At 39.4% G+C, this 25193-nt stretch overlaps 2 protein-coding genes across 2 annotated transcripts in view; one reads left to right on the top strand and one right to left on the bottom strand.

The window, feature by feature from the left end:
* Positions 1 to 16309, bottom strand: part of LOC126278948 (cGMP-dependent 3',5'-cyclic phosphodiesterase-like) — a 231020-nt gene extending 214711 nt beyond the window's left edge. The window contains exons 1-3 of the mRNA XM_049979225.1: positions 16202 to 16309; positions 15996 to 16112; positions 15503 to 15750 (exon numbers count right to left, since the gene is read on the bottom strand). Of these exons, the coding sequence (XP_049835182.1) occupies positions 15503 to 15750; positions 15996 to 16112; positions 16202 to 16309 (473 nt within the window). The remainder of the gene's footprint in view (positions 1 to 15502; positions 15751 to 15995; positions 16113 to 16201) is intronic.
* Positions 15983 to 25193, top strand: part of LOC126278950 (serine/threonine-protein phosphatase 2A 65 kDa regulatory subunit A alpha isoform-like) — a 93229-nt gene continuing 84018 nt past the window's right edge. The window contains exons 1-2 of the mRNA XM_049979227.1: positions 15983 to 17077; positions 17210 to 17401. Coding sequence (XP_049835184.1) covers positions 16994 to 17077; positions 17210 to 17401 — 276 coding nt within the window. The 5' untranslated portion in view covers positions 15983 to 16993. The remainder of the gene's footprint in view (positions 17078 to 17209; positions 17402 to 25193) is intronic.

Here is a 25193-nt window from a genome sequence, read left to right as displayed (position 1 = left end):
AGTGACTACTGCCTATATTGGGTGGGTACCCTTAATCTGCAATCGATCTTTCAAATGCTGAATTTCTTGATGGAGCAACTCATTTTGTGGTCACTGGTGTTGTTGCTGTTCTAAAAACTGCTGCTGGAACTGCTGTTGCAATGCTGCTACAGTTCCACAAGCTGCATGACTGTGTGTCCCTGAGACAGCAATAACCATTTATGTCATTACCTATTACAACAACAAGAATTTGACAAGACTGAGAATGACTGAAAGGACTCACAAAGGCTGGCCAACTGGCCTGGAATTATCATCAGCAGATTGCTGAATGCAGATGGAAGACAACAACAGATAACAGACAAGTAGAGGCAGCACAAGGAACAAACAACTACAAGTAATCCAAACAGAGTGACTAATGGTCTGTTATGGCTAACGACACGAGTGCAAGGTGAATACACCACTGAAGCCAGACCCTTGGGGTGGCTAACTTTGTATATGACCACTAGCGCTAATTGGCTGGCGACTTGCAGCACTGCAATGCGACAGTACCAGCACTCACAGGTGTAGCAGTGCTGTCTTCTGATCAATCCAGTTCCGTGTCTCAAGCAGGCTTTCAAAATAGCAAGGTCAGGATTCCTTATTACCCACATCTGCAGAACACTGCACATAGAAGTTCAGTCTCTGACATCAAATTGTCTTTGTCTGTGGAACAGTATCTTCATGACACCATTCTTCTTCACTGAGAGAAGTGAATTTCTCATGTGTGGATGAAGATCGGTGTGTCAGTTTGCAGTATACACTATTAACAAACAAAGCACTTGCTTTCCATTTGACCAACAGATCCTAGAATGGTATCCGATGATCTGAGGCTAACATCTGAGGGTGGCACTTGCGGGAGCAGACCACAGACAGGTGGGAAGGCAGCAGGAGAAGATTGCAGAGAGTGGGAAGGGAGATGGTACAAATTATTGACATGCTACATCTGACAATCAATCGCCAGTAGTGCCTGATTAAGGTGATGAGTCATGTCACTGAAATCTTGCAACAAATATGATGATATCCTGCAGTATGCCTGACAACTCAAGAACAATAACGAATCCTGAAGAATTACATCAACAGACTGTACAGGGAGAAGATGTACCAGAATAAAAAAGGAAGTGCTCGGTTCTCTTAGCTTTCTGCTAAGACATCAAGACAAAGAAATAGTGTCAATTTTCACCAGGATCTAACATCACATCAATGCCAGAAGGATGAACAAAGTCAAAGTTCAAGCAAGCATGGTACTCCTGAGGGAGAGGAATCGAAACATGCACCACAGAGTAAGTGTAATTGCCAGGGAGAGTTTTTGCCTCCTGGTCTCTAGCATAGTGTACATGGAAGAATGCCACAGCATGCCAGTCTGCCAAGTTTGATCATATCTATGAGAAGTCACAGAATGCAGATGATATCTGTACTGTTTTTAAGTGAGCAGTTTGGTGGCATCACCTTGACGATACTCAGCAATGACCTCAACTTTGCACCAATACCAAGAAATATGCCTATCTGAATTCTAACTGAATTTGTACAGACTGTAATGAGAAAATTCACAAACTTCTTGATGACCTGACATATGGACAACTGGAAGATGATATCATATATGGAGTGGATAGGAACGCCGGTGCTTTACTGGAGGCAACAGTTATATCAGACTTGCTCATCAAATAGTTGCAGTCAAAAGCTTCAGTACCATCAAGGCTGCATGAACTATCTAAGGTGCCCAAATAAGGGATATCAATGTGTCTAATTGTAAGTAACATTGAGATGGCAACATACCAACTGGCTAAGTACTCGAAGAGACTGATAAGAACATGTGTTGTGAAGTGTATTTATTACACCCATAACTCAGTAGACTTTACAGAATGTCTTAATGGTCTACATGTCTCGGAGTCTGATGCAATGGTCACTTTTGATATGGATGCCCCATTTACCAATGTATCACTGGAAGACTCACTGGAGCTGATTGCAAAGAAGTCTGATGATGCTTGAAGGATCCATTCAGGCATATACTTACCTCTATATTGTGAACAGACAAAGGGAACATCCATAGGCAGTCTTCTCTCTCCAGTGTTTACCATCTATTCACAGAGAAAATAGAGGAGGGAGAATTCAAGACATCAAGGGACAATCCTACATGTCTCCTTAGGTACATGGATAACACCTTTATGATTTGGCTCCATGGCAGGAAGGGTCTCAATGATTTTTTTGTAACTCTTGAACTCATGTCATCTGGACATAATGTTCACCATGGAACTGGAAAAGGATGGGCAGTTACTATTCCTGCATATGCTGGTCAAACAAAAAAACGTATTTTGTTTGGTCACATTGTATACCGCAAACTGGCATACACTGATCTGCATTTACGGCTGACTAGCTGTCATCAAACAACAACCAAGAATACAATCCTAACGACCCTGGTCCTTAGACAAAGGCAGTTTGATGTCAGAGATGTAACTCCTATGCAAAATGTTCTGCAGAAATAGGTATACCACCAAGCAGATTGGCAAGTCCATCCACCCAGACTCTTGACCACATGATGAGAGAGTTGAGAAAGGTGAGCCCCAGGCTGTTACCTAAATGCCATGTGCAGGATCTGTCTTTGCCAAAGTTGGCAGGATACTGACGAAATACATCAAGCGTGTGCACTGTCCTCCAACCAAGATCAGAGGACTACTGGGGGAATACTAAAAATGACTTTAGTTTACAAAAAAGCCAGGAATTTATAGTATACCTTGTCAATGTGGCATGTCATATATCGGACAGCTAAAAAAGATGGCGACGTCAAGGGCCGAGAACATGAAAGCCACACTTGTCTGCAAGAAGCAACCAATTCAGCCACCGCTGAACAAACTTGATTATTTCATGAGTTATGTACAAAAAGATGAGAATCTTTGTCCTGATACCCAGATACCGGGACAGTGCAGTGAGAGATTTGATCAAGATTTGACTGACAAATGAACTAACCAATCACATCATGGGCTATCAGCTGATAGAAGGTTGCGATCTTGCATTACACCTAAATAAAAAATAAATAAATAAATAAATTTGCACAACTCATCAGCACAGACACCTCAAGTGCACTTCCAGAAGGAACAGGATGACAACAGATCCTTTTAATATGACCCAACTGGAATGGACCTCAAACAAAATGATACCAGTTGTCTCAGACTGAAAATATAACACTCGAGGGTGTTGCCTTAGGGACAGGTAACATTCAAAATATCAGGCAGTACAGATCTCTGAGGGTGTCACCATTGGGAGTGGACTGTAGATGGTGCAGGGAACAGAGGTTACAAATTACGGACAAGTTCTATCCTATGATCAGCCTCAGATAGTGTTTGATGAGGATGTAGAGTTATGTCACTGAAACTGTGTGCAAGGAATACTCGGAAGTACACCAGACAACTAAAAAAACCCTGAAGGGTTGTTTCAAAATAACACTGTTTACACTGGGCTTGGAGTTGACACTTAACTAAAGACTGCCAAGCAAACAAAAAGTGGATGTAACAAAGTAGAAGTTTACACAATGGCCGAACATAACCTTAATAACACAAGTACTCCAATGCATGCTGCTCGCTACACTAACCATAGTGAACATTCTGTGTCATCTACAGTAAAATAATCTCTTTTGCTGCATCAAAGTTCTCTATCAAAAAAGCCATCAAATCATAAACGAAGAGGAACAGGACACAAAAATTACACAACCTATGCATCCATGTCAGCTGAAATCGACACTTGAAGATAGAAGTTATATGTTTCCAACACTCAAAAAGACAGCAAATTTGACTATCATAATAAATGCCGTCAAAAGAAAAGTGTTTTTACTGGGTGATAGCCATCTTAGAAGTATTGCTCACGAAATAATAAATGCCAACAAAGAGGTAAGTGCCCTAGGTTATATCAAACAAGATGCTCGTATTGACCAAGTACTTTCAACAATAACCAATATTTCTCAAAAGATAACGAACAAAGACTACATCGTGATCTGTGGTGGTTCAAATGACGCTGCACATAACAAAGGTTTGCATGCTTAAAATCAACTCTAAACCACCTGAAGCATTCCAACATAATTGTAGTTGATATTCCACACAGACATGACTTATTACAATCCTCGTGTGTAAACAAGGTAGTAACTGCAACAAATAGATGTTATGCAGATATCTGTAGCAATTTTACAAATACTCATAGGATTGAAACTCACAAATTTGGCAGAGAACTTTACACCACTCATGGTCTTCACCTTAATTGGCGTGGGAAAAAAATCATTTAGCGACTATAATTTGTGACATAGTTGCAAAGGGAAGGGACAATGTGAACACAAAAGAATCAGATTTGATTGAAGTGTGTACCAGTACACAAAATAATTGCAGGAATAGATATAGGCAGACTACATTGGACAACTGGATTGTGAAAAACCAAGAAAAATGTGTGTCTTCCCAATTTGCAAGTGTGTTGAAACAAACTAATTTGGAGAGATGGGTAGTAAAAACTACATTGCCCACACCTTCAATCGAAACTTCTTTTTTAGAGAAAAGAGTGTAACTGCTTCTGCTAAACAAAAACTTGCAATTTACCACCAGAAGATTAGAGACCTAAGTAGTAAGATCAATGAGCTTATAATCAATCTACATGAGCCACAAGGTATACATTATGCCCATGTTTTATGTTTTAGTGAGCACCATATTAATTCTGATATAGAAAAACTCATAACGAACAATTATTACTTAGCGACATCATTTTGTAGAAAATGTACAGAAAAAGGAGGTGTTGCTATTTATGTTAAAAACAATATCACATGAAGAGTAATTAAAGTGCAGAATTATTGTTTAGAACATTTGGAAGTGTGTGCTACAGAATTGTCCTTGAATAATTCCCATATATCAATAGTCACAGTATACAGAGCACCTTCAGGGAACTTTAGTCTCATTTTGAATAAGCTAAATGATCTCCTAATACACATATTCAAACACAAAACAGCTGTGATAGTGCTTAGGGACTTCAATGTTAACTTTCTAACAAATTCTAGGGAAAGATCAGACCTAGAAAATCTTATGTCCACAACTAATCTGGTTTCTGTGGTTACTTCCCTACATGAATAACTTTGTGTACAAGCACACTGATCAATAATATATTTATAGACCAGACCAAAATACGTGATATGACTACCAGGCAAGTCATGAATGGGCTATCTGACCATGATGGGCAAAGACTCAACTATAAACAGCGCAAGTATTTATGTGAATGATAGTGTCCCCAATTGGAAAACAGCTAGGACAGTTAATGAATAAACTATCCAGATTTTTAAATCATATCTCAAAGCCACAGACTGGGCACCTATGTATAAATTAGAAAATGCCTATTCGAAGTACAATTGTTTCAGTAATGAAGACGCACTGAGATTTGAAAGCACCTTCCCAAAAAGTATATACAAGATCCAAACCACAAAACATACTAAAAAGCTCTGGACAACCACTGGTATTACGATTTCGTGCAAAAAGAAATGAGAACTGTTCATTGGCACAAAAAATTCAGACAAGCACACCCAGCTAAATCACTATAAAAAATACGCAAAGTGCTAAGCAAAATTATTCAGAAGTCAAAAAGTTTGTATCTCTGCTCCAAAATTAATCAATCAAGTAACAAAATCAAAACTGTATGGGAAGTGATAAAGAGTGAGACTGGTGCAAATTGCCCCAGTAGGTCCCAAAACATTGTTCTCAATAATGAAGATAGACAGGTACAAAATCAAAATACTGTGGCAAAAATTTTCAATGAGCGTTTTCTAAGTGTTGCTGAGACAGCAGGACACAATGGCTCCTTAGGAGAAACATTAGAAATACTGAAATGGCATTTTCTAAACTCCATAAAGCAGATAGGTATAGCCCCAATAACAGTACAGGAAGTAAGAAAAACCATTAATTTTTTAAAATCAAAAAATTCAACTGGTGTTGACAAAATCTCTAACAAACTGCTAAAAGCCTGCTGCAATGAGTTGAGTGAAGTCCTAGCTCATATATTCAATGCCTCTCTCAAACAAGGTATCTTCCCTGAAAGTATGTAATATGCTATTGTAAAGCCCCTATTCAAAAGAGGTAATGTCTCAGATGTTACAAACTATCGGCCTATCTCTCTTCTGACACATTTTCTAAAGTTTTTGAAAAGCTAATATATGCCAGAATAGTCAGTCACCTAGAAAAAATTGCAGTAATTAGTAAAAACCAGTTTGGATTCAGAGAAGGTATCTCCACAAGCGAAGCAATATTTTTGTTTACAAATAACGTTTTGGATTGCCTCAACAAAAAGACATTGCATGTGGGCATATTTTGCAATCTGTTTAAAGCTTTTGACTGTGTTAGTCATAGAATACTTACAGGGAAAGCATGCCACTATGGACTCCAAGGACAAATAGGCAACTGACTCAAAACCTACCTACATGGCAGATAACAGAAAACAGTACTAGATGATAACAATAGTCATAGTCACATAGGAGGGGTAGAGACCGACTGGGGAACAGTAAAATATGAAGTTCCACAAGGTTCTGTCCTTGGCCCCCTGCTATTCCTAATATATATCAATGACCTACTATTGTCCTCAAACAAAGCAAGCAATTTTACAATGTTTCCAGATGACAAAAGTATTGTGATAGACAGTAAGATACCCTCTGATCTAGAATTAAATGCCAACCATTTACGTGAGGATGTTCTGAACTGTGTCACAGTAAATTCTTTATCAATAAACCTCACCAAAACCAATTATATTCATTTCCAATCTGATCCCAAAGCCCACAGGAAATAAACATTATACATGAGAACCAGCAGATCACCAAAATCGGAGACATCAATGTCTCAAAATCTGCTTATTTTGGCTACTTTCATTCACTTATGTGTCATAGCATAATCCTCTGGGGCAATTCACCACTATCAAAAAAGGATTTTACAAGTCAGAAAAAGGTAGAAACTTCCAGGAAAAAATTGTGTGCCGGACGAAGACTAGAACTGGAGACCTTTGCCATTTGTGGGCTAGTGCTCTACCAACTGAGCTACCCAAGCATGACTCACGCCCCGTCCTCACAGCTTTACTTCTGCCATTATCTTGTCTCCTGCCTTCCAAAGTTTACAGAAGCTCTCCTGCGAACCCTGCAGAACTAGCACTCCTGTAAGAAAGGATATTGTGGAGAAATGGCTGAGCCACAGCCTGGAGGATGTTTCCAGAATGTGATTTTCACTCTGCAGCGCAGTGTGCGCTGATATGAAACTTCCTGGCAGATTAAAACTGTGTACCGGACTGAGACTCGAACTCGGGAGCTTTGTCTTTCGCGGGCAAGTAGTAGGTGAATATGGATTGGGGGGAAGAACTGAATAAGGAAGCCACCTGGTAGAATTTTGCACAGAGCATAAATTAATCATAGCTAACACTTGCCTCAAAAATCATGAAAGAAGGCTGTATACTGGAAGAAGCCTGGAGATCGTAGAAGGTATCAGATAGATTATATAATGGTAAGACAGAGATTTAGGAACCAGGTTTTAAATTTTAAGACCACAATCTATTGGTTATGAACTGTAGATTAAAACTGAAGAAACTGCAAAAAGGTGAGAACATGAAAAGATGGGACCTGGATAAACTGAAAGAACCAGAGGTTGTAGAGAGCTTCAGGGAGAGCATTAGGGAACAACTGACAAGAAGGGGGGAAAGAAATACAGTGGAAGAAGAATGGGTAGCTTTGAGAGATGAAATAGTGGAGGTAGCAAAGGATCAAGTAGGTAAAAAGACGACGGCTAACAGAAATCCTTGGGTAACAGAAGAGATATTGAATTTAATTGATGAAAGGAGAAAATATAAAAATGCAGTAAATAACAGAGGCAAAAAGGAATACAAACATCTCAAAAATGAGATCCACAGGAAGGGCAAAATGGCTAAGCGAGGATGGCTAGAGGGCAAATGTAAGGATGAAGAGGTGCATATCACTAGGGGTAAGATAGGTGCTGCCTACATGCCTACAGGAAAATTAAAGAGACCTTTGGCGAAAAGAGAACTACTTGCATGAATATCACGAGCTCAGTTGGAAACCCAGTTCTAAGCAAAGAAGGGAAAGCAGAAAGGTGGAAGGGGTATATAGAGGGTCTATACAAGGGCGAAGTTCTTGAGGATAATATCATAGAAATGGAAGAGAATGTAGATGAAGATGAAATAGGAGATATAATACTGCGTGAAGAGTTTGACAGAGCATTGAAAGACCTAAGTCGAAACAAGGCCCCGGGAGTAGACAACATTCTATTAGAACTATTGACAGCCTTGGGAGAGTCAAACCTAACAAAACTCTACCATCTAGTGAGCAAGATGTATGAGACAGGCGAAATACCCTCAGACTTCAAGAAGAATATAACAATTCCAACCCCAAAGAAAGCAGATGTTGACAGATGTGAAAATTACTGAACTATAAGTTTAATTAAGTCACAGCTGCAAAATACTAACGCGAATTCTTTACAGATGAATGGAAAAACTAGTAGAAGCAGACCTCGGGGAAGATCAGTTTGGATTCCGTAGAAATGTTGGAACACGTGAGGCAATACTGTCCCTACGACTTACCTTAGAAGCTAGATTAAGGAAGGGCAAACCTACATTTCTAGCATTTGTAGACTTAGAGAAAGCTTTTGACAATGTTGACTGGAATACTCTCTTTCAAATTCTGAAGGTGGCAGGGGTAAAATACAGGGAGTGAAAGGCTATTTACAATTTGTACAGAAACCAGATGGCAGTTATAAGAGACGAGGGGCATGAAAGGGAAGCAGTGGTTGGGAAGGGAGTGAGACAGGGTTGTAGTCTCTCCCTGATGTTATTCAGTCTGTATATTGAGCAAGCAGTAAAGGAAACAAAAGAAAAATTTGGAGTAGGTATTAAAATCCATGGAGAAGTAAAAACTTTTGAGGTTCGCCGATGACATCGTAATTCTGTCAGAGACAGCAAAGGACTTGGAAGAGCTGTTGAACGGAATGGATAGTGTCTTGAAAAGAGGATATAAGATGAACATCAACAAAAGCAAAACAAGGATAATGGAATGTAGTCGAATTAAATCGGCTGATGCTGACGGAATTAGATTAGGAAATGAGACACTTAAAGTAGTAAATGAATTTTGTTATTTAGAGAGCAAAATAAATGATGATTGTCGAAGTAGAGAGGATATAAAATGTAGACTGGCAATGGCAAGGAAAGCGTTTCAGAAGAAGAGAAGTTTGTTAACATCGAGTATAGATTGAAGTATCAGGAAGTCATTTCTGAAAGTATTTGTATGGAGTGTAGCCATGTGTGGAAGTGAAACGTGTACGATAAATAGTTGGGACAAGAAGAGAATCAAAGCTTTCGGAATGTAGTGCTACAGAAAAATGCTTAAGATTAGATGGGTAGACCACATAAATAATGAGGAGGAATTGAATAGAACTGGGTAGAAGAAAAATGTTTGGCACAACTTAACTCGAAGAAGGGATTGGTTGGTAGGGCATATTCTGAGGCATCAAGGGATCACCAATTTAGTATTGGAGGGCAGCGTGGAGGGTAAAAATTGTAGAGGGAGACCAAGAGATGAATACACTAAACATATTCCGAAGGATGTAGGTCGCAATAGGTACTGGGAGATGAAGAACTTTGGACAGGATATAGTAGCATGGAGAGCTGCATCTAACCCGTCTCTGGACTGAAGACCACAACAACAACATGTGTCACAGGGGGAAATGACACTTTAAAGGCCTCTGTGTGTGTGCTGTGCAGTAATTTTGTCTTCAATGTCCATATGGAAGAGATACCACACACAAGAGAGAGAAAACTTGTTAGATTTCAGAGTAATCCTTTTTCAAGCTAGAGTAAAATTACACACACACACACACACACACACACACACACACACACACAAATGAGGGCACACACCTGTGCCCCTACATGGTGCTGGATAGATGAACACTGCTAGTACTGCATTTTGGCAGGTGAACTCGGCTGTAGTGCACAGGTGGTTGGTAGAGGGAGTGAGAGGGGGGAGGCAGGAAGAGTAATGTGGGGTTGTGAACTGGGAGGCAGTAACAGCACAGACAAAAGGGAAACTGTCGTGTGGAGGGTGCAGGGACAGTGGAACATCACAGACTGAGGCCATGAGACCAAGATGATTACAGGAGTGGAGAATTTGTTCCAAGGATAACTTCTGTCTGCATAGTTCAGAGAAGCTGGTGGTGGAGAGCCCACCTTGTGAAGCAGTCACTAAAATACAGCATGATGTGCTCAGCTGCTTGCTGTGCCACTGGGCAGCCAACTCTGTCGTGGCAACAGCTTGGCAGTTGCCATTTTGTCAGGATGATATCCCTGACCAAGGTGCTAAACAGCTAAACCTGCTCAATCCACCCACTCAGAATTTCCTGTTCCAGCCCCTGTCACATGCTTATCATAACCTATCAGAGGCCAGGCCACCTGTGAAAGCACAGGTCACATACCAAATCTGCTGTCAATACTGCACAGCATTTATGTTGGTATGACAACCAACCAGCTGACCAGCATGATGAATGGCCACCATCAAACTGTTGCTGTAAAAAATTTGACCACTCTGTGGCACAACAAGCAACTGGGCACAATGTGGTTAGGTTCAATGACTGCTTCACAACCTGGGCCATCTGGATCCTTTCCTCCACAACCAGCCTATCTGATCTGAGCAGGTAGAAGCTATACTTGCAACACATCCTCGCTCCCACAATCATCCTGGCCTCAATCTCCAGTAATCCATGTCCCCACATCCCCCGTCCCAACTTTTCCCCTCTCTCTGTGCTCTCACCCATTCTCAATTCACATCCCCTCATGACCTTCAGCATGCGCCGCTCCTCAGATGCTCCGACAAGTGTACATCATCTCATGCCCAGCCCATGTACCTGCCATCTCTTCCTCCAATATTCCTAGCAAGCTCACCAGCCACCTCCCTTTCGCAAAAATTCGAAGAACTAACTTGACATACACTGTGAAAAGAGGGTGGATTCTAGACACACACTATGTAAAATGGTCAATGATATTGGATCATTAGAGTAAAGGAATGATCCAAAATAAGAGAAGATAAATGGCAGGGAATGTAAAAATGTTTATACAGATGGGAATGAAGTAGAGGAGGACCTCAAAGAGTCACAGAAGTTATATTTTGATGATTTGCTGAGTCCAGAGGGTGTAGAAGAGTAAGATAGGGTCATAGTTAAGAGAAAGCTTGAACTGGAAATGGAAAGAGACCTGATATGTACAGAAGTGAAGGAGCCACTAAAGAAACAACTAAAGTAGTTGAAAACAAATTATTCATTGGGTCCAGATAGCATCCCAATTCAGTTTTTCAAAGAGTTCTCTACAGTACTGGTCCCTTATTTAGTTGACGTTTATTATGAATCGCTCGCCCAGTGCAAATTCCCGAGCAACTGGAAAAAAGCCCAGGTGACTGTGTGTATAATGAGGGCAAAAGGATGGACTTGCTAAGTTACAGATCAATATCCCTAACATCGGTTTGTTTCAGAATCCTTGAACGTATTCTCAGTATAAATACAACAAATTTTCTTGAGACCAAAAACCTTATGTCCATGATTCAGCATAGTTTTAGAAAGCACCGCTCATTTAAAACTCAGCTTGCCCTTTTCTCACTTGATATTCTGCAAACTACGGATGAAGGGTAGCAAGCAGATTCCATACTTCTAGATTTCTGGAAAATGTTTGACACAGTGCCCCACTGCAGGCTGTTACAGAATGAACAAGCATATGGAATAGGTTCCAGATAAGTGAGTGGCTTAATTAATAGAACCCAGTATGTTATCCTTGACAATGAATGTTCACCAGAGACAAGGATATCATTAGGAGTGCCCCAGGGAAGTGTGATAGGACCACTGTTATGCATATAAATGATTTGGTGAACAGGGTGACCAGCAATCTGTGGTCGTTTGCTGATGGTGCTATGGTGTATGATAAGGTATCATCGTTGAGTGACTGCAGGAGAATCTAAGATGACTTAAGACTAAATTTCTAGTTGGTGTGATGAATGGCTGCTAGCTCTAAATGGAGAAAAATGCAAGTTAATGCAGATAAGTAGAAAAAAAACAAACCCATATGTTCGGATACAGCACTAGAAGTGTCTTGCTTGACACAGTCATGTCATTTAAATAACTGGGCATAAAACTGCAAATTGATATGAAATGGAAGGAGTACATGACAATTGTATTAGGAAAGGTGAATAGTCTAATTAGATTTATTGGGATACTTCTAGGGAAGTGTGGTTTGTCTGTAAAGGAGACTACATATTAGATGCTGGTACGACCTATTCTTTGGTTTATTGGTATAATACTGGGGAATTGCAATCAGTCTACAAAGGAGATTGCTTACAAATCACTCATATGACCCATCCTAGAATATGGTTTAAGAGTGTGGGGCTCATACCAGATAAGACTAACAGATGATTTGGACTTATACAGAGAAGTGCTGCATGAATGGTCACAGATTTTTTTTTTTTTTTTTTCCTTAAAAATCCGTAGGAGAGTGTCACAAAGATAGTGAAGGAACTGAACTAGAAGACTCTTGAAGATAGACGTAAACTATAACCGAGAAAGTCTATAAACACAGTTTCAGGAACTGTCTTTAAATGATTACTCTATGAGTACACTACAACCCCTACGTGTCACTCACAGAGAGACCATGAGGATAAGATTAGAATATTTACTGCACACACAGATGCATTAAGTCAATCATTCTTCCCGCAATCCATACGGGAATGGAACAGGAAGGATCCCTAATAATTGGTTGAGGCTCAGAGTACTATGGGACTTACCTGATAGTTGGTACAATGGTATGTAACCTCTGCTATGCACCTCACAGTGGTTTGCAGAGTACAGATGTAGATGTACAGTACTGCTCGAGTATGTGGGGTCTGTACCACATTCGATTGAAGGAAGACCCGAAGCAATTCAGAGGCGGGGTGCTAAATTTGTTACTGGTAGGTTCAGACTTCATGCAAGCATTGTGGAGAAGCTTGGGAACTCAAATGGGAATCCCTGGAGGGAAAGTGGCATTCTTTTTGAGGAACACTAGTGAGAAATTTTAGTGAAACAGAATTTGAAACTGACTGCAGAACAATTCTGTTGCCTCCAACATACACTGCATGTAAAGATCATGAATACAAGATATGAGAAATCAGGGCTCATGCAGAGGAGACACATAGACAGTCATTTTCCCCTCATTATATTTGTGAGAGGAACAGGAAAGGAAATGACTAGTAGTGGTATGGGGTACCCTCTGGGCCATAAGGTCGATTGTGGAGTATCTATGTAGATGAAAGGAGCAAAGGCAACAGGTCTGGAGCAGCACAAGATGTGTATACACATTTAATGTAGACAATTTTGAGAGCTGTGTGGAAGAAAATGACACTTCCAGAAGACAGAAAGAAGGGAGTAATTTCATCTGTCTTCAAGAAGGGATGAGGAAAGGATGTATAAAAAAATATAAGGGCTTTTTCCATATATGCCACTGTGCAAAAAGTCTACAAGAAAATTCAAGAGAGACAAATCTAGAGAAAAGTTGAAAAGTAGCTGAGGGAAGAACAGTGTGGCTTGAGGCCAGGGAAGTTCACAGTAGAACAGCTACAGAAGCATTACTACGAGTTTGCAGACATCTACGTTCTGTATTCACATTAGACATAGAACACTGTATTTGGAAAGGAGTATAGAATCAAACCGTATCAAGTACATAAGAATTATACATGGCAAATGTAGGTGCAAAAAGTGGGAAGAGATCCAATAGGACGGCTAATGCACAGAAATGATATGAAACAAGGCTGTGCACTTTCTCCCTTGCTTTTCAAAATTGTGGAGGATGATATAACGATAGAAGTGACAAGGAAATTGGCGACAGGATAACAGCGATGTTGTTGGTTGATGATTTGATGTTATGGAGACACAATGAGGAGGCAGCACAAGAGCAGGTAAATGTTTGGGGATAAGCCATGCAAGAATATGATGTTAAATGTAATGCAAAGAAGAATGATCTTTTGGCCAGAACAACTTTATAGTAAACATGACACTTGCTGACGAGCAGCTGAAAACGAGGAAGTTTCAAGTGTCTGGGGTGCATAGTACAGGAAAATGGAAGAAATGATGAAGAGATAAGTGAACGGGCAAGGTAAACTCATAGCTGAGTGAGAAGAGTTAGAGGAAAGATGTGAAACAAAGAAGCCCTCATAAAAGTAAAAAAATATCCAAAAGAGAAAAGAAAACTGAGCCAGATTTGTGACAGAAAGGTGGTGGGGAGACAAAAGAATACAAAAAGGATTGTGTACTCCAGCTACAGCCAATGGCTGAAAACTGTACTGTGAAGACGATGACACTCTAAAATTCAATTTTTTATTAAAAACTATAACTCTTCCTTGTGTCAGTGTGTATATAAATAACTTGAAGAAATTAGGTTATCACCTATTGCAATAATTATATTTCTAAAAGTTTTTTCAAGTTATTTCAATAGAAAATATTTACCCATAGTATCATCAGGGAAACCTGTAGCCCTACACATCATATCACTCCACAACTGACTTTTCCCACATTCATTGTACCTGTCTAATTTATTTCTATTACCATAACTTAATAGCTTTTTCAAATTATTGGACAAGACTGTCCACAAGCATCTTTTGTAGATTTTTTTACCTGATATGACTAGAAATTGCATGGTAACATACACTAAATACAACATTTTCTTTCACTAGTATGCAATTATTGAGATAGAGACATTCATCCATTTTTCTAAATGGTTTGTTGTATACTGGTTGTATAACTTACATATGATTATAGAAAGTTGCATTGAAGCAACCATCAAAATTGTGTCAACCTAGGTTACTTGAACCAAATTTAATGAACAATTTGTATCTCTACTTATTACTTGAAAATAAATACTATTTCAAGGTGTAGCTCTTATTTCCTGCATTGCTGTAACACAGCTTTGATCATAAAAGGCTAATTAATGTGACTGTGCTGCAGTCTCAGAGAAATTGAAAGTTAGTAGGTAAAATTCTGAATACAAATACAGCCAAGTGAAGGATAAGTGACATACAAAACACAACAGCATAGGCAATTAGAAACTTACAGATACACAAAGAACAGGAAATGTGTAACTAGAGAGATAATAAAATGAAGTATTTTTTCTTACTGCTATTACTGACTAAATTCACTATCTACAGTATGTATGAGCAACTCACAACACACACAAAGTCTCAAGGTAACTATCCATTAGCTGTGCATTATTCTATAAAATGTATTCTGGAAAACAGGAGGTTTTGCAGTCAAGTAAAAATGTGTTTCACTGGAGAAACAGCATTCTATCTTATGTAAACCATGGTGCTCCTCTAGCTAGTTACTTTGTTGTACACTCTAGTGCACGTTTTCGACATACTGGTAGTGTAATTCGATGACATGGTTTACTAATGAATGTCAATCTGTTGCTGGTAACTCACCGGAAACATTCACTGACGAGTACAGTACATTTTACTTGTGCTTCTTCTGTTCCACCATAATTAACAATGCATGCCAGAAGTCTGACAGTTTCTGCTTTTGCATGGAAAATTGGTACAATCAGAAACGATGTTGGGTCTGGTGTTACTAGATTCTTTAGCATGTTGTGAAGTTCTGGATCAAGCTCTGAGGAAGAGGCTGTAATCGAACACCTCCTTTTTACTGCTACATGAAGAATGTTATTCCGTACCTGCAAGTGTATTAAACAAAATATTAAAATCCGAATCCAGAAAACAACCGTAAAACTAGTGATGCGACAAATCTGCAAAAGTTTTAACTAATGTAACAAATTTAACAATTCGATAGTAATCAATTTTTAATGTGTGAAAAACTGAAAAACACTCAAGTTGTTGACGCCAAGATCGAAAATCACTGAGTTACAACTAGCCTTCAATTAGCGCTTTACTACATCATGGAGAATTACAAAAGACTCACTGGAAATCGCAGTTCATGATCCAGCTGGTTATCGCCCAGGACCTGAACTAAAGCCTCTTCATTCTCAGGCAGGAGAGGCACCAGAAACACTAATTCAGCTCCCGTACGGTCTTGTAGCTGAAGATACAGTAACAATCATTGTTAGCATTGCTAGTTGTTAAGTCATTCGTTATTCGACGAAGTTTATGGACTCTGTCATGACTTACATATCTGTTAACTTTCTTCTGTATTTCGAAGCCATTGAGATCAAATAAGGATGCACAAAATTCTAGGAGGAGATTTGGGTCGCTGGGAAATGAATTTTCTGTTGCCATTGTTATGACTGTACCACTGCAGCCGGTGCTCACACTTTGCTTTTGGATTAGTTCCTCTCAGTCTTAATATTCTGTCGTTCTTATCTGCTTCGATAGTGACCAACGCAAAATGATATTTTGTCTGTATATGACGCGACAGAATGAACTACGTTTTATCAGCAATTCATAATCTTCAGCTGGTCCCATCCCATTGATTCCTTTCTTTCTTTTTTATCTTTTTGACAGTACTTCCAGAACCGAATCTACCGCAGCCTCTTCTTTGCCGGCAGAGATGCAGCACGGGTACAGTAGGTTATTGATTTCTATCTTTATGTCGTGCAAACGTTGTGGTTATAACTTTAGTTCTCGTTCGTCAGTTAAATAATTGCTGACCTGTGTGGCTTCGGTTATTCAGATGAAACATTTCCTGTTAAATCGTTTCAAGTATCGAACAGTGAACCCACTTATTGTCTGAGTTGGTGCTGTGATATCTTTGGTCGGTGCGGATTCGATCCCTTTGGGCGTTAAAATAATGTGTTATTGAGAGTGTTGTAAATTGCTTTACACGTGAAGTTTTGTATGATATACAGCTTATTGACTGATTATTTTACAATACAATGCACTACCATTAAACATAAGTCGCAGTCGTAGCACATTTATTTATACGTGCAGTTTAGTGAAGTGCTATTAAACATAGTTTACAAAATGGCTTCAAGTGATTCAGCGGGCGATGATTCGCTTTACCCAATAGCAGTTCTGATTGACGAATTGAAGAACGAAGATGTTCAGGTGAGAAAACGTTATTAATGAGGAATTTGTATACTGACTGTTAGCCCTTTAGTCTTGTGGGTATTTAAGTCGACGTAACCTCATCTGCAATTGCATGTGACAAACCGTTGATTAAAAATGATTATATTTCAGCTGCGATTAAATTCCATCAAGAAGCTGTCAACCATTGCACTTGCGTTAGGTGTTGAAAGAACACGAAGTGAACTGATACCTTTCCTGACGGAAACAATTTATGATGAAGATGAAGTACTCCTCGCATTGGCAGAACAGCTTGGAAATTTCACCCCTCTTGTCGGCGGCCCAGAACATGTACACTGCTTGCTGGTGAGTTTTAATATCACACAATCCTTTATAAGTAATGTTGATTTAATAGCTTTGTTGACATAGTTCAAAATGTGTAGTATGAAGTATTTATAGCATTGCCAACATAGAGCTACAGGTACAGTAATTGTTCTAGAGCCCCTAGTCAGTAGCACATTATTTGTACTCTGAACATCCCAAAATAATATTACGCTCCTTGGTGAGCCAGCTGTAATTTGAACCTTTCTTTTTACTTGGAAGTATTTCACGGATCAGTGTAACATTCCATGGCTACTGACACTCTTCCCTGCTGTGTCAACCATTTGCCACTGATTCAGTTATTAAATAAGATTCCTGCTACAGAATCAGTTTGCTATGTGAAAAATTATTAATGTGCTAGGAAATTATGGACCAGGATCTTAGAATTTGTTTTCCTTTTTTTGAGCAAAGATTGGGGAATTTTTATATGATCAGTATTAATTAGAATGTGAAAAGGCACAAAATGTGTTGACCTAAAGTACCAGTGAAGCAATTTATTTTTTATTTATTTAGTTTTCCAGTAAGGTTGAATATAATCTTTAATAGTGACTACTTTTGAACATTTGCATTAACTTTGAAACTATTGTCTGCATTAGGATGTTTAATTTTAATAAAAATATGATAAACAAAATGTTAAAACACATAAATAGATTTCCAGCATTCTTTGTGCACAGATCACATTGGTGCAATACATTGCTTATGACATTCTTCTTGCATCTCTAGTATTTGATTGTAATACAATTGCAGATAAACATTTGAAGGGATTGTCCATATGCCAAGTGAACATAATAAATGTGGTAAGGACACTTCACAGGTGCCCTGAGGTGTTTACTATATGTTATGTGCACAGTCTCTATTTACATCCAGTTGTACCTCACTTTATTATATGACCAAAAAGACTATATATAATAGTGCCTGCTGCTGTAGTCAACATATTTTTAAAGTTAAAATTGTTGTTTTATTATTTTAACCAAACATGTATTGCAACAGTGTTCATAACATTTAGACCGCATGTAGAGTTGTCAAAATAATATGCAAATGTGCCACCACATGTGATCATTGATAATAGAATGTAATATCATGGGTACAAGTTTAATTTTTAATGGCAGTTGTAATTTCACAACCACATTTGATTAAAATTACACAAGTTTTTAAATGGAAAAGTATATTTGGGAATGCATATATGAAATTGAGAGTTTCCGTTTGCTGTAAACAGACATAGTAAATATTCTCTCTTCTTGAGAAACCAATTGATAGTTCTAGAAGCCCTGACAATGTATATCAGAGGGTTATCATACAGTCTTATTGTCTACATAAGAAATCGTTTAGGCAATATAATGTTTCTTTTCAGGGTTCCCTACTTCAGTCGATAAAAATAGAATGCTTCTAGGATAACTTTCTGTCTGTTAAGACCCCGCTTTTTCTCAGGAGCAACTAGTGGTATCAAGTTAAAATTTGCAAAATACATACTAAACTCCAAGGTCCTTTGGCGATGTAAAAAACTTGATCTCCTAAGTATGTGCAGACAAAAGATAGGGCTATTTGTCACATATTTTGATACCCAGAAACACACTTATTCAAACCTATTGAAGATATATATATGATTAAATTTGTGTGGTACCCTCAGAGCGCAAATCCTACTTGCTCTTGTGTGGTTTTTCTACTAAAATTGTGCTTCAGAATTTTTGTGCGTACATGCATATCCCATTTTGCTCTGATGTGTTAGTGAGATGAGTCTCTTCTACCAACTTTTGACCTCCTCCTGCGTTGTCTTCTGTGCTATCTCATTTATTGTTTCACCTATTTAATAATTTTTAGTGTGTATCTAAATTGCAGCTACGATTGTGCTCAGATTGTCCATCTGCATTTTATACTTATTTTGGTGAATTTTGATGAATTTCATCAGGTGGGCATGCAATGGATGTTTACATTTAGTTCCCTCAGTTTGTTTGCATGATCATAGTCACTTACTGTTTTGTTTTGAAATCTATCCTATAGTGCGTTTAAATTTAGTTGCAACTTTTGACGTATGGCTGGCCAGAGACGGATGTGATGCTGTTGCCCGGCTAACACCAATGACAAGTCTGTTTTCCCTGCTACACCACCAGCGGCCTGGCTGGTAAAGCGCCCCTGTTGCGAAACCACGAGTAAACAATACCATGTGGCGTCATGCAGTAGGTGTCAGCAGTCGTTAGGTCTTGTTGTACTGTCATATTTTATGGCATTGAAATGTTCTGTAGTTATCATGTGTTGTGAAGAAGTGTTTTGTGTTTGCGTTGCATTAATAGCAACAGCGCAGTACATCTGAATAAGAGATTTGCGATAAAAGTATTGTCCAGGGTCGCCGTTCACCAGCTGGGAATAGAACATTGTGCTGCAAAACTTTCCTCGGAATTTGACAGTAGTAATGGACAGAGTGCCATACCACACAGTTGTGATGCATAAATCCCCAACAATACAGTGGAAGAAATATGATATTTTGCTCTGTGTACAAAGAAATGTTGCCCGAGATAAAAGTTGAACCTAACGTGTATAAAGTTAAGTTAATGGAACTTCTAGTGCCATATAAGCCAAAGCTTCATGCCACCAGGTTGACAAATTGGCTAAACGTGAAGGGCATAGTTTAATCAGGCATCTTCCATATCATGCTCATTAGAACCCGACCGTGTGTATAGGCTGAGGGGAAAAGGCATTTATCGGTCGTGACTGTTATAGAAGAGCAGAAATTAGTTTGTGAGTTAAGAATTAAGTTTCTATTGTATTTCTCATTGCGGTGTTGTTTGATGTTATCGGTTTGTTGCTTGTCGCGTGTTAAGTCATTTAATTCAATTTGTGGCTTCTTTTGTTAGGTATGGTTATGATGTCTACGTTTAATAGTGCACGTCTGCTTGCTGAAATGGGGGACGACATGTTGTCCGTTATTAAGCTTCCTGCAACTTTTTGGGCTTGTGGCGGAGATAGTTCAAATGGCTCTGAGCACTATGGGACTCAACTGCTGTGGTCATTGGTCCCCTAGAACTTAGAACTACTTAAACCTAACTAACCTAAGGACACCACACACATCCATGCCCGAGGCAGGATTCGAACCTGCAACCGTAGCAGTCGCACGGTTCCGGACTGCGCGCCCAGAACCGCGAGACCACTGCGGCCGGCGGCGGAGATTGTGAAATGCAGCGTATGGGAGGGTGTGGTTTTTTTCGTGTTATGGTGTTTGGTGGGGATTTTGCGTGTTGTTGGCTCAGTGTTATTTGCTGCATATGTTGGTAGTTGATGTTTTGGTATCGGCACTTGTGGTTGTTTCATGTGTCTTAGGGGAAGTACTCGATTCCCATTTTTTTGGGATCATCAGTTGTATTTGAGCTATATATGTCGTGGGAATTGAACTATTCCAATTTGTCGTCATAGCTGTGCTTTGGTATTATGAGCTGCTGTTGACCTATATAGGTCATGGGAAGAGACAGAATCCAATTTGTCGTTATAGCTATATGTTTTGATATCGTGAATTGTTGTTGACCCACATAGGTCAAGGGAAGTGTCTGATTCAAATTTTTATTGTTTTAGGTGTTGGTTCTGTGGTATCGACAGTTGTGGTGTATTTATAATTTGTGGAATAGTTTGTTTTTATTTTGTGGTATTGACAATTGCGGTTGAGATATGTAGGTGTAGGGAAGTGACCGATTCGTGTCGATGTTGTACATGTAGTGGTATTTGGGAATTTTGTGGTGCCTTTATGTCATCGTTTAGTGTATTTTGGGATCGTGGTGTGTGTCTGTATGTGTTTATATTTAGTCTGTCCCCACCTAAAATCCCCCAATTTCCCACACTGGTCCCGTTAGTTTGATTATAGTTTCTAAGGGAGATGTGTGTGTTGGTTTTATATTTATTTTCATGTTTGTTGTGTTTATGTAATGATATCATAGGTGCCATATTGGTGGCATTGAGAATGGTCGTTTCCGCCATATTGGTGACTTCATTGGTCAAATCAGATGGGTGGAATCGGACGCTTCTGTAATCCTGAAGTTTACGCTCACTGAGACTGAAATACTGACAAAAGAAGCCACTGCAAATGTTACACAACAGGACTGGTCTTGAGTTCTCAGCCATAGCAAAAGGCAGTTGAGGAGACATCGATTCGTGAAGGACTGTCACGAGCTTTGAAGAATACATAACTTCTCTTGTTATCCTGTTGTCAGAACACAGTAGAGTTTTGAAATATTTATCTGAGTAACATTCTAATTCTAATGCATTTGAAATTGCCACAGAATACTGAAATAGTGTTATTACACTAACAACTGAGGGCTAGTGAGCCCAATAGCTTTTGAAACGGTCCATTCTTGACATAAAAATAAACTTGTAACTTCTTCACTTATATTGTCACAAAACTTGCAGCAATTCTCATTTCACTAGCTATCGATAGCCCTAAGTAGGTACATTATTCACTGAAAAAGTCCGTAGTCATTTCGCATATTAATTGTATGGCAAAAGACACTCATGTTTGTGCACTGTTGTTTGTCAAAATCTTGTTTGGCTATATCAAACTATTTATAAGATGGGCACTGTGTGAGTATTTCTCCCCCCCCCCCCCCCCCCCATTTATATATGGAGTGTGGGAAGAATGATTGATTGAATACCTCTCCCCGTGCTGTAATTGTTCTAATTTTTTCCTCATGATGCCTATGTGAGTGACTCGCAGAGGTTATAGTGTATTCCTAGAGTAATCATTTAAAGCTGGTTCTTGTAACTCGTTAATAGACATCTTGGGATAGTTTACATCTGTCTTAAAGAGTGCTATTTTAGTTCCTTCAGCACCATTTAGAGCAAGTTGCTAATCACTGCACCAAGTTGAAATCTTACTAAGATCTGACTGAATATTTATGCAATGTCTTTCAGGTAGTACTTCATTATAGACAGCTGCATCATCTGCAAAAAGCCTTATTTTATTGTTAATATAGTTTGCAAGGTCTTTAATATACAACAAGAACAGCAAGGGTCTCAATACACTTCCCTGGGGCACACCTGCAGTTACTTCATCTGGCGATGACTTTCCATCCAAGATTACATGCTGTGTCCTGCCTACCGAAAGGTCCTCAATCCAGTCAAATATTTCAGTTAATACCCCATATGATTGTACTTTTGACAATAAGTGTAGGTACAGTACTGAGTCAAATGCTTTCCAGAAATTAAGGAACACTGCATCTACCTAGTTGCCTTGGCCCAAAGCTTTCAGTATGTCGTGTGAGAAAGCTGCAAGTTGGGTTTCACATGATCGATGTTTTCGAAATCCATACCTGTTGGAATTGCCGTGGTATTTGTTAAAGATACCTCATTATGTTGTAGCTCAGAATATGTCCTAAGATTCTACAGCTAATTGCTGTTAAGAATATTGAATGGTAGTTGTGTGGATCACTTCTACTACCCTTCTTGTAGACAGTTGCGACCTGTGCTATTTTCCAAGAACTGGGCTAGCCTTTACATATGACCAGAATTTCTTTGGGTTCTGAGAAAAATCACTTGACAATATTGTGCTGTGGTAACCATTGAAGGCATCAAGCATTGCTCTTTTCATAGCCAAATGAATTTCATTCAGCGCCTCTCTGTCTCTAGCCCTACCATTTGTTTTACACTTATTGTGCAGTAATCTCTGTTTCCTTAGAAGTTTCTTTGCAGTGACTATATACTACAGAGGTTCCCTTCCATTATGAACTGTTCTACTGGGTACTTACCTATCCAATGCATGGTTAGCTATTCTTTTAAACTTAAGTGAGAATTTCTGTACATGATCCTGTCCTGTGCTGAAAGTTTAAAGTTCCTCATTGATATATGACACTACGTATTTTTTATATAAGTTACTGAACATGTATATCTTTCTGCTTGTTTTCGTTGTCCTTTGCACTTTGGTAATCATTGTCGCTACAGCTGATCATGGTCACTGGTACCAATTTCCTCAAAGAGGTCAGGTCTATTTGTTGCCATTAGATCCAATATATTTCTGTCAGAGTTGAGTTCCTGACTGTCTATTCTAGATAGTTTTCAGAGAAGGCATTTAGTAAAGTTTCACATGATGTCTTGTCATGGCCACTACTAATGAAACTATAATTTTCTCATTTAATTGTTTGGTGGTTAAAGTGTCCACCGATGATTACAATATGATTGGGGAACTTATGTACAAATGAACTGAGTTTTTCTCTAGTGATTTTGGTTAACATCTGGAGAGTGGTCTGCTGAATTATAGAAGGATCCAATTATCATTCTATGCCCAACCCTGAGACTTCATCTTGCTCAGACAATCTCACATGCAGCCTTGATTTCTATCTCGCTGGATATGGGTTTCTTGTCCATTTCCCATTTGCCTATCCTTCTGTCACATTTTAGTGTTTATGTATTGAAACCATTACTAAAACTAAGATACCGTTCAAGAAACATTACACAACAATGATGTTATAAACATCTAGACTGCTATTTCCAGTTCGTGACTTCACATGTGGTGGTATCATGTTGACAGTCTAAAATTTCAGTTGTAGAGAAAAATCCATTTGTAGAATATAGTGAGCACACGCATCAGTATAAATCTGAACATCCTCAATGGCAATGTTTGAACATCTGGCAGGAGGTGGGTGAACATCTTCAGGGGTGCAGTGGGAAAACTGTCAAGTTTGTTGTTGTTGTGTATCTCTTGTCTCTTGTAGAAGGATCCTTTATTTTCTTTTTATCCTTGATTTTCTTGTATGTAGACAAGCTTCTTGAATACATACTGGCCAATATTGTCATTAATCCCAGCTGCTTGAAAATGGGTCTGCACTGGCCAAATGTCTTGCAGCAAGATTTATCAGGGTTGCCACAGGTCCTGGAAAGCGGGGGATATCAGGCAATTTCAAATGTGTCAGAGAAATCAGGAATATTTGAAAAAACACTTGAAAAATCCCATTTTTTGTCTCATTGGATGAAATGGTTTGTGAGATGCCATGCATCGTCTGTGGTTGGGTGCGGCTGAGCACGTGTGCTGCTTGCCTACTACCTCACCCCTACTACTTCTCCCCTTCTACCACTCCCCTCAGCTTGCAGTCAGTGCTTCCACCATTTGTTGCATGTAGCCTAGCAGCCACAGATGAGAGGCACGGAGACGTGAGGAGTGGTTTGTTTGGATCTGATTCTTAGAGATTATAGACAGCAGTCATGTGTGCACGAGTCGTGTGTGTGTGTGTGTGTGTGTGTGTGTGTGTGTGTGTGTGTGTGTGTGTGTGTGCGCGCGTGTGTGCGCGTGCGTGCGTGCGTGCGTGCGTGCGTGCGCTCTTATTTTCTGACAAAGGCTAACAGTCGACAAATTGGTTGAGAGATTGTGATTGTCTTTCCTACATGCTTGTGTGCGGCTCATCGATCTTCTTTTTGGTGAGTTGCTACCCATCCTCATGATTGATTCCTAGAGTATTTGCACAAGTTATCTGTTGCTTGAATTGATCATCGTGGTCCCATTTCATGTACATATTGTCTGTGACTTGTTTTTAGCTGGCCACACCAGTCGATTTCTGTAACAGGCCAAAACCACAGGCTGTTTCTGTGGGTATCTCTAACGGATCGGACTGCTGGTCTGAAACCTTAGCTTCCCACTAACATGCAGGTCCTGCCCATCAGGTCTAGTCTCGCCGACCTGCCAGCAGGCCAGGTCTGTTTGCACTCCAGGGGACTCCACTCTTCATCGGGTTTTTACCTGGCTCCTATTGGGCTCCAGCTTTTGCAGCATTTTCCCCTTCTGTGCTGTATCTCCATCTTCTTGCTATTC

This window comes from Schistocerca gregaria, chromosome 6, assembly GCF_023897955.1.
Source record: "Schistocerca gregaria isolate iqSchGreg1 chromosome 6, iqSchGreg1.2, whole genome shotgun sequence".
NCBI lineage: Eukaryota > Metazoa > Arthropoda > Insecta > Orthoptera > Acrididae > Schistocerca > Schistocerca gregaria.
The sequence above is the reverse complement of the archived record's forward strand: the minus strand, read 5'-3'. Positions and strand labels throughout refer to the sequence as shown.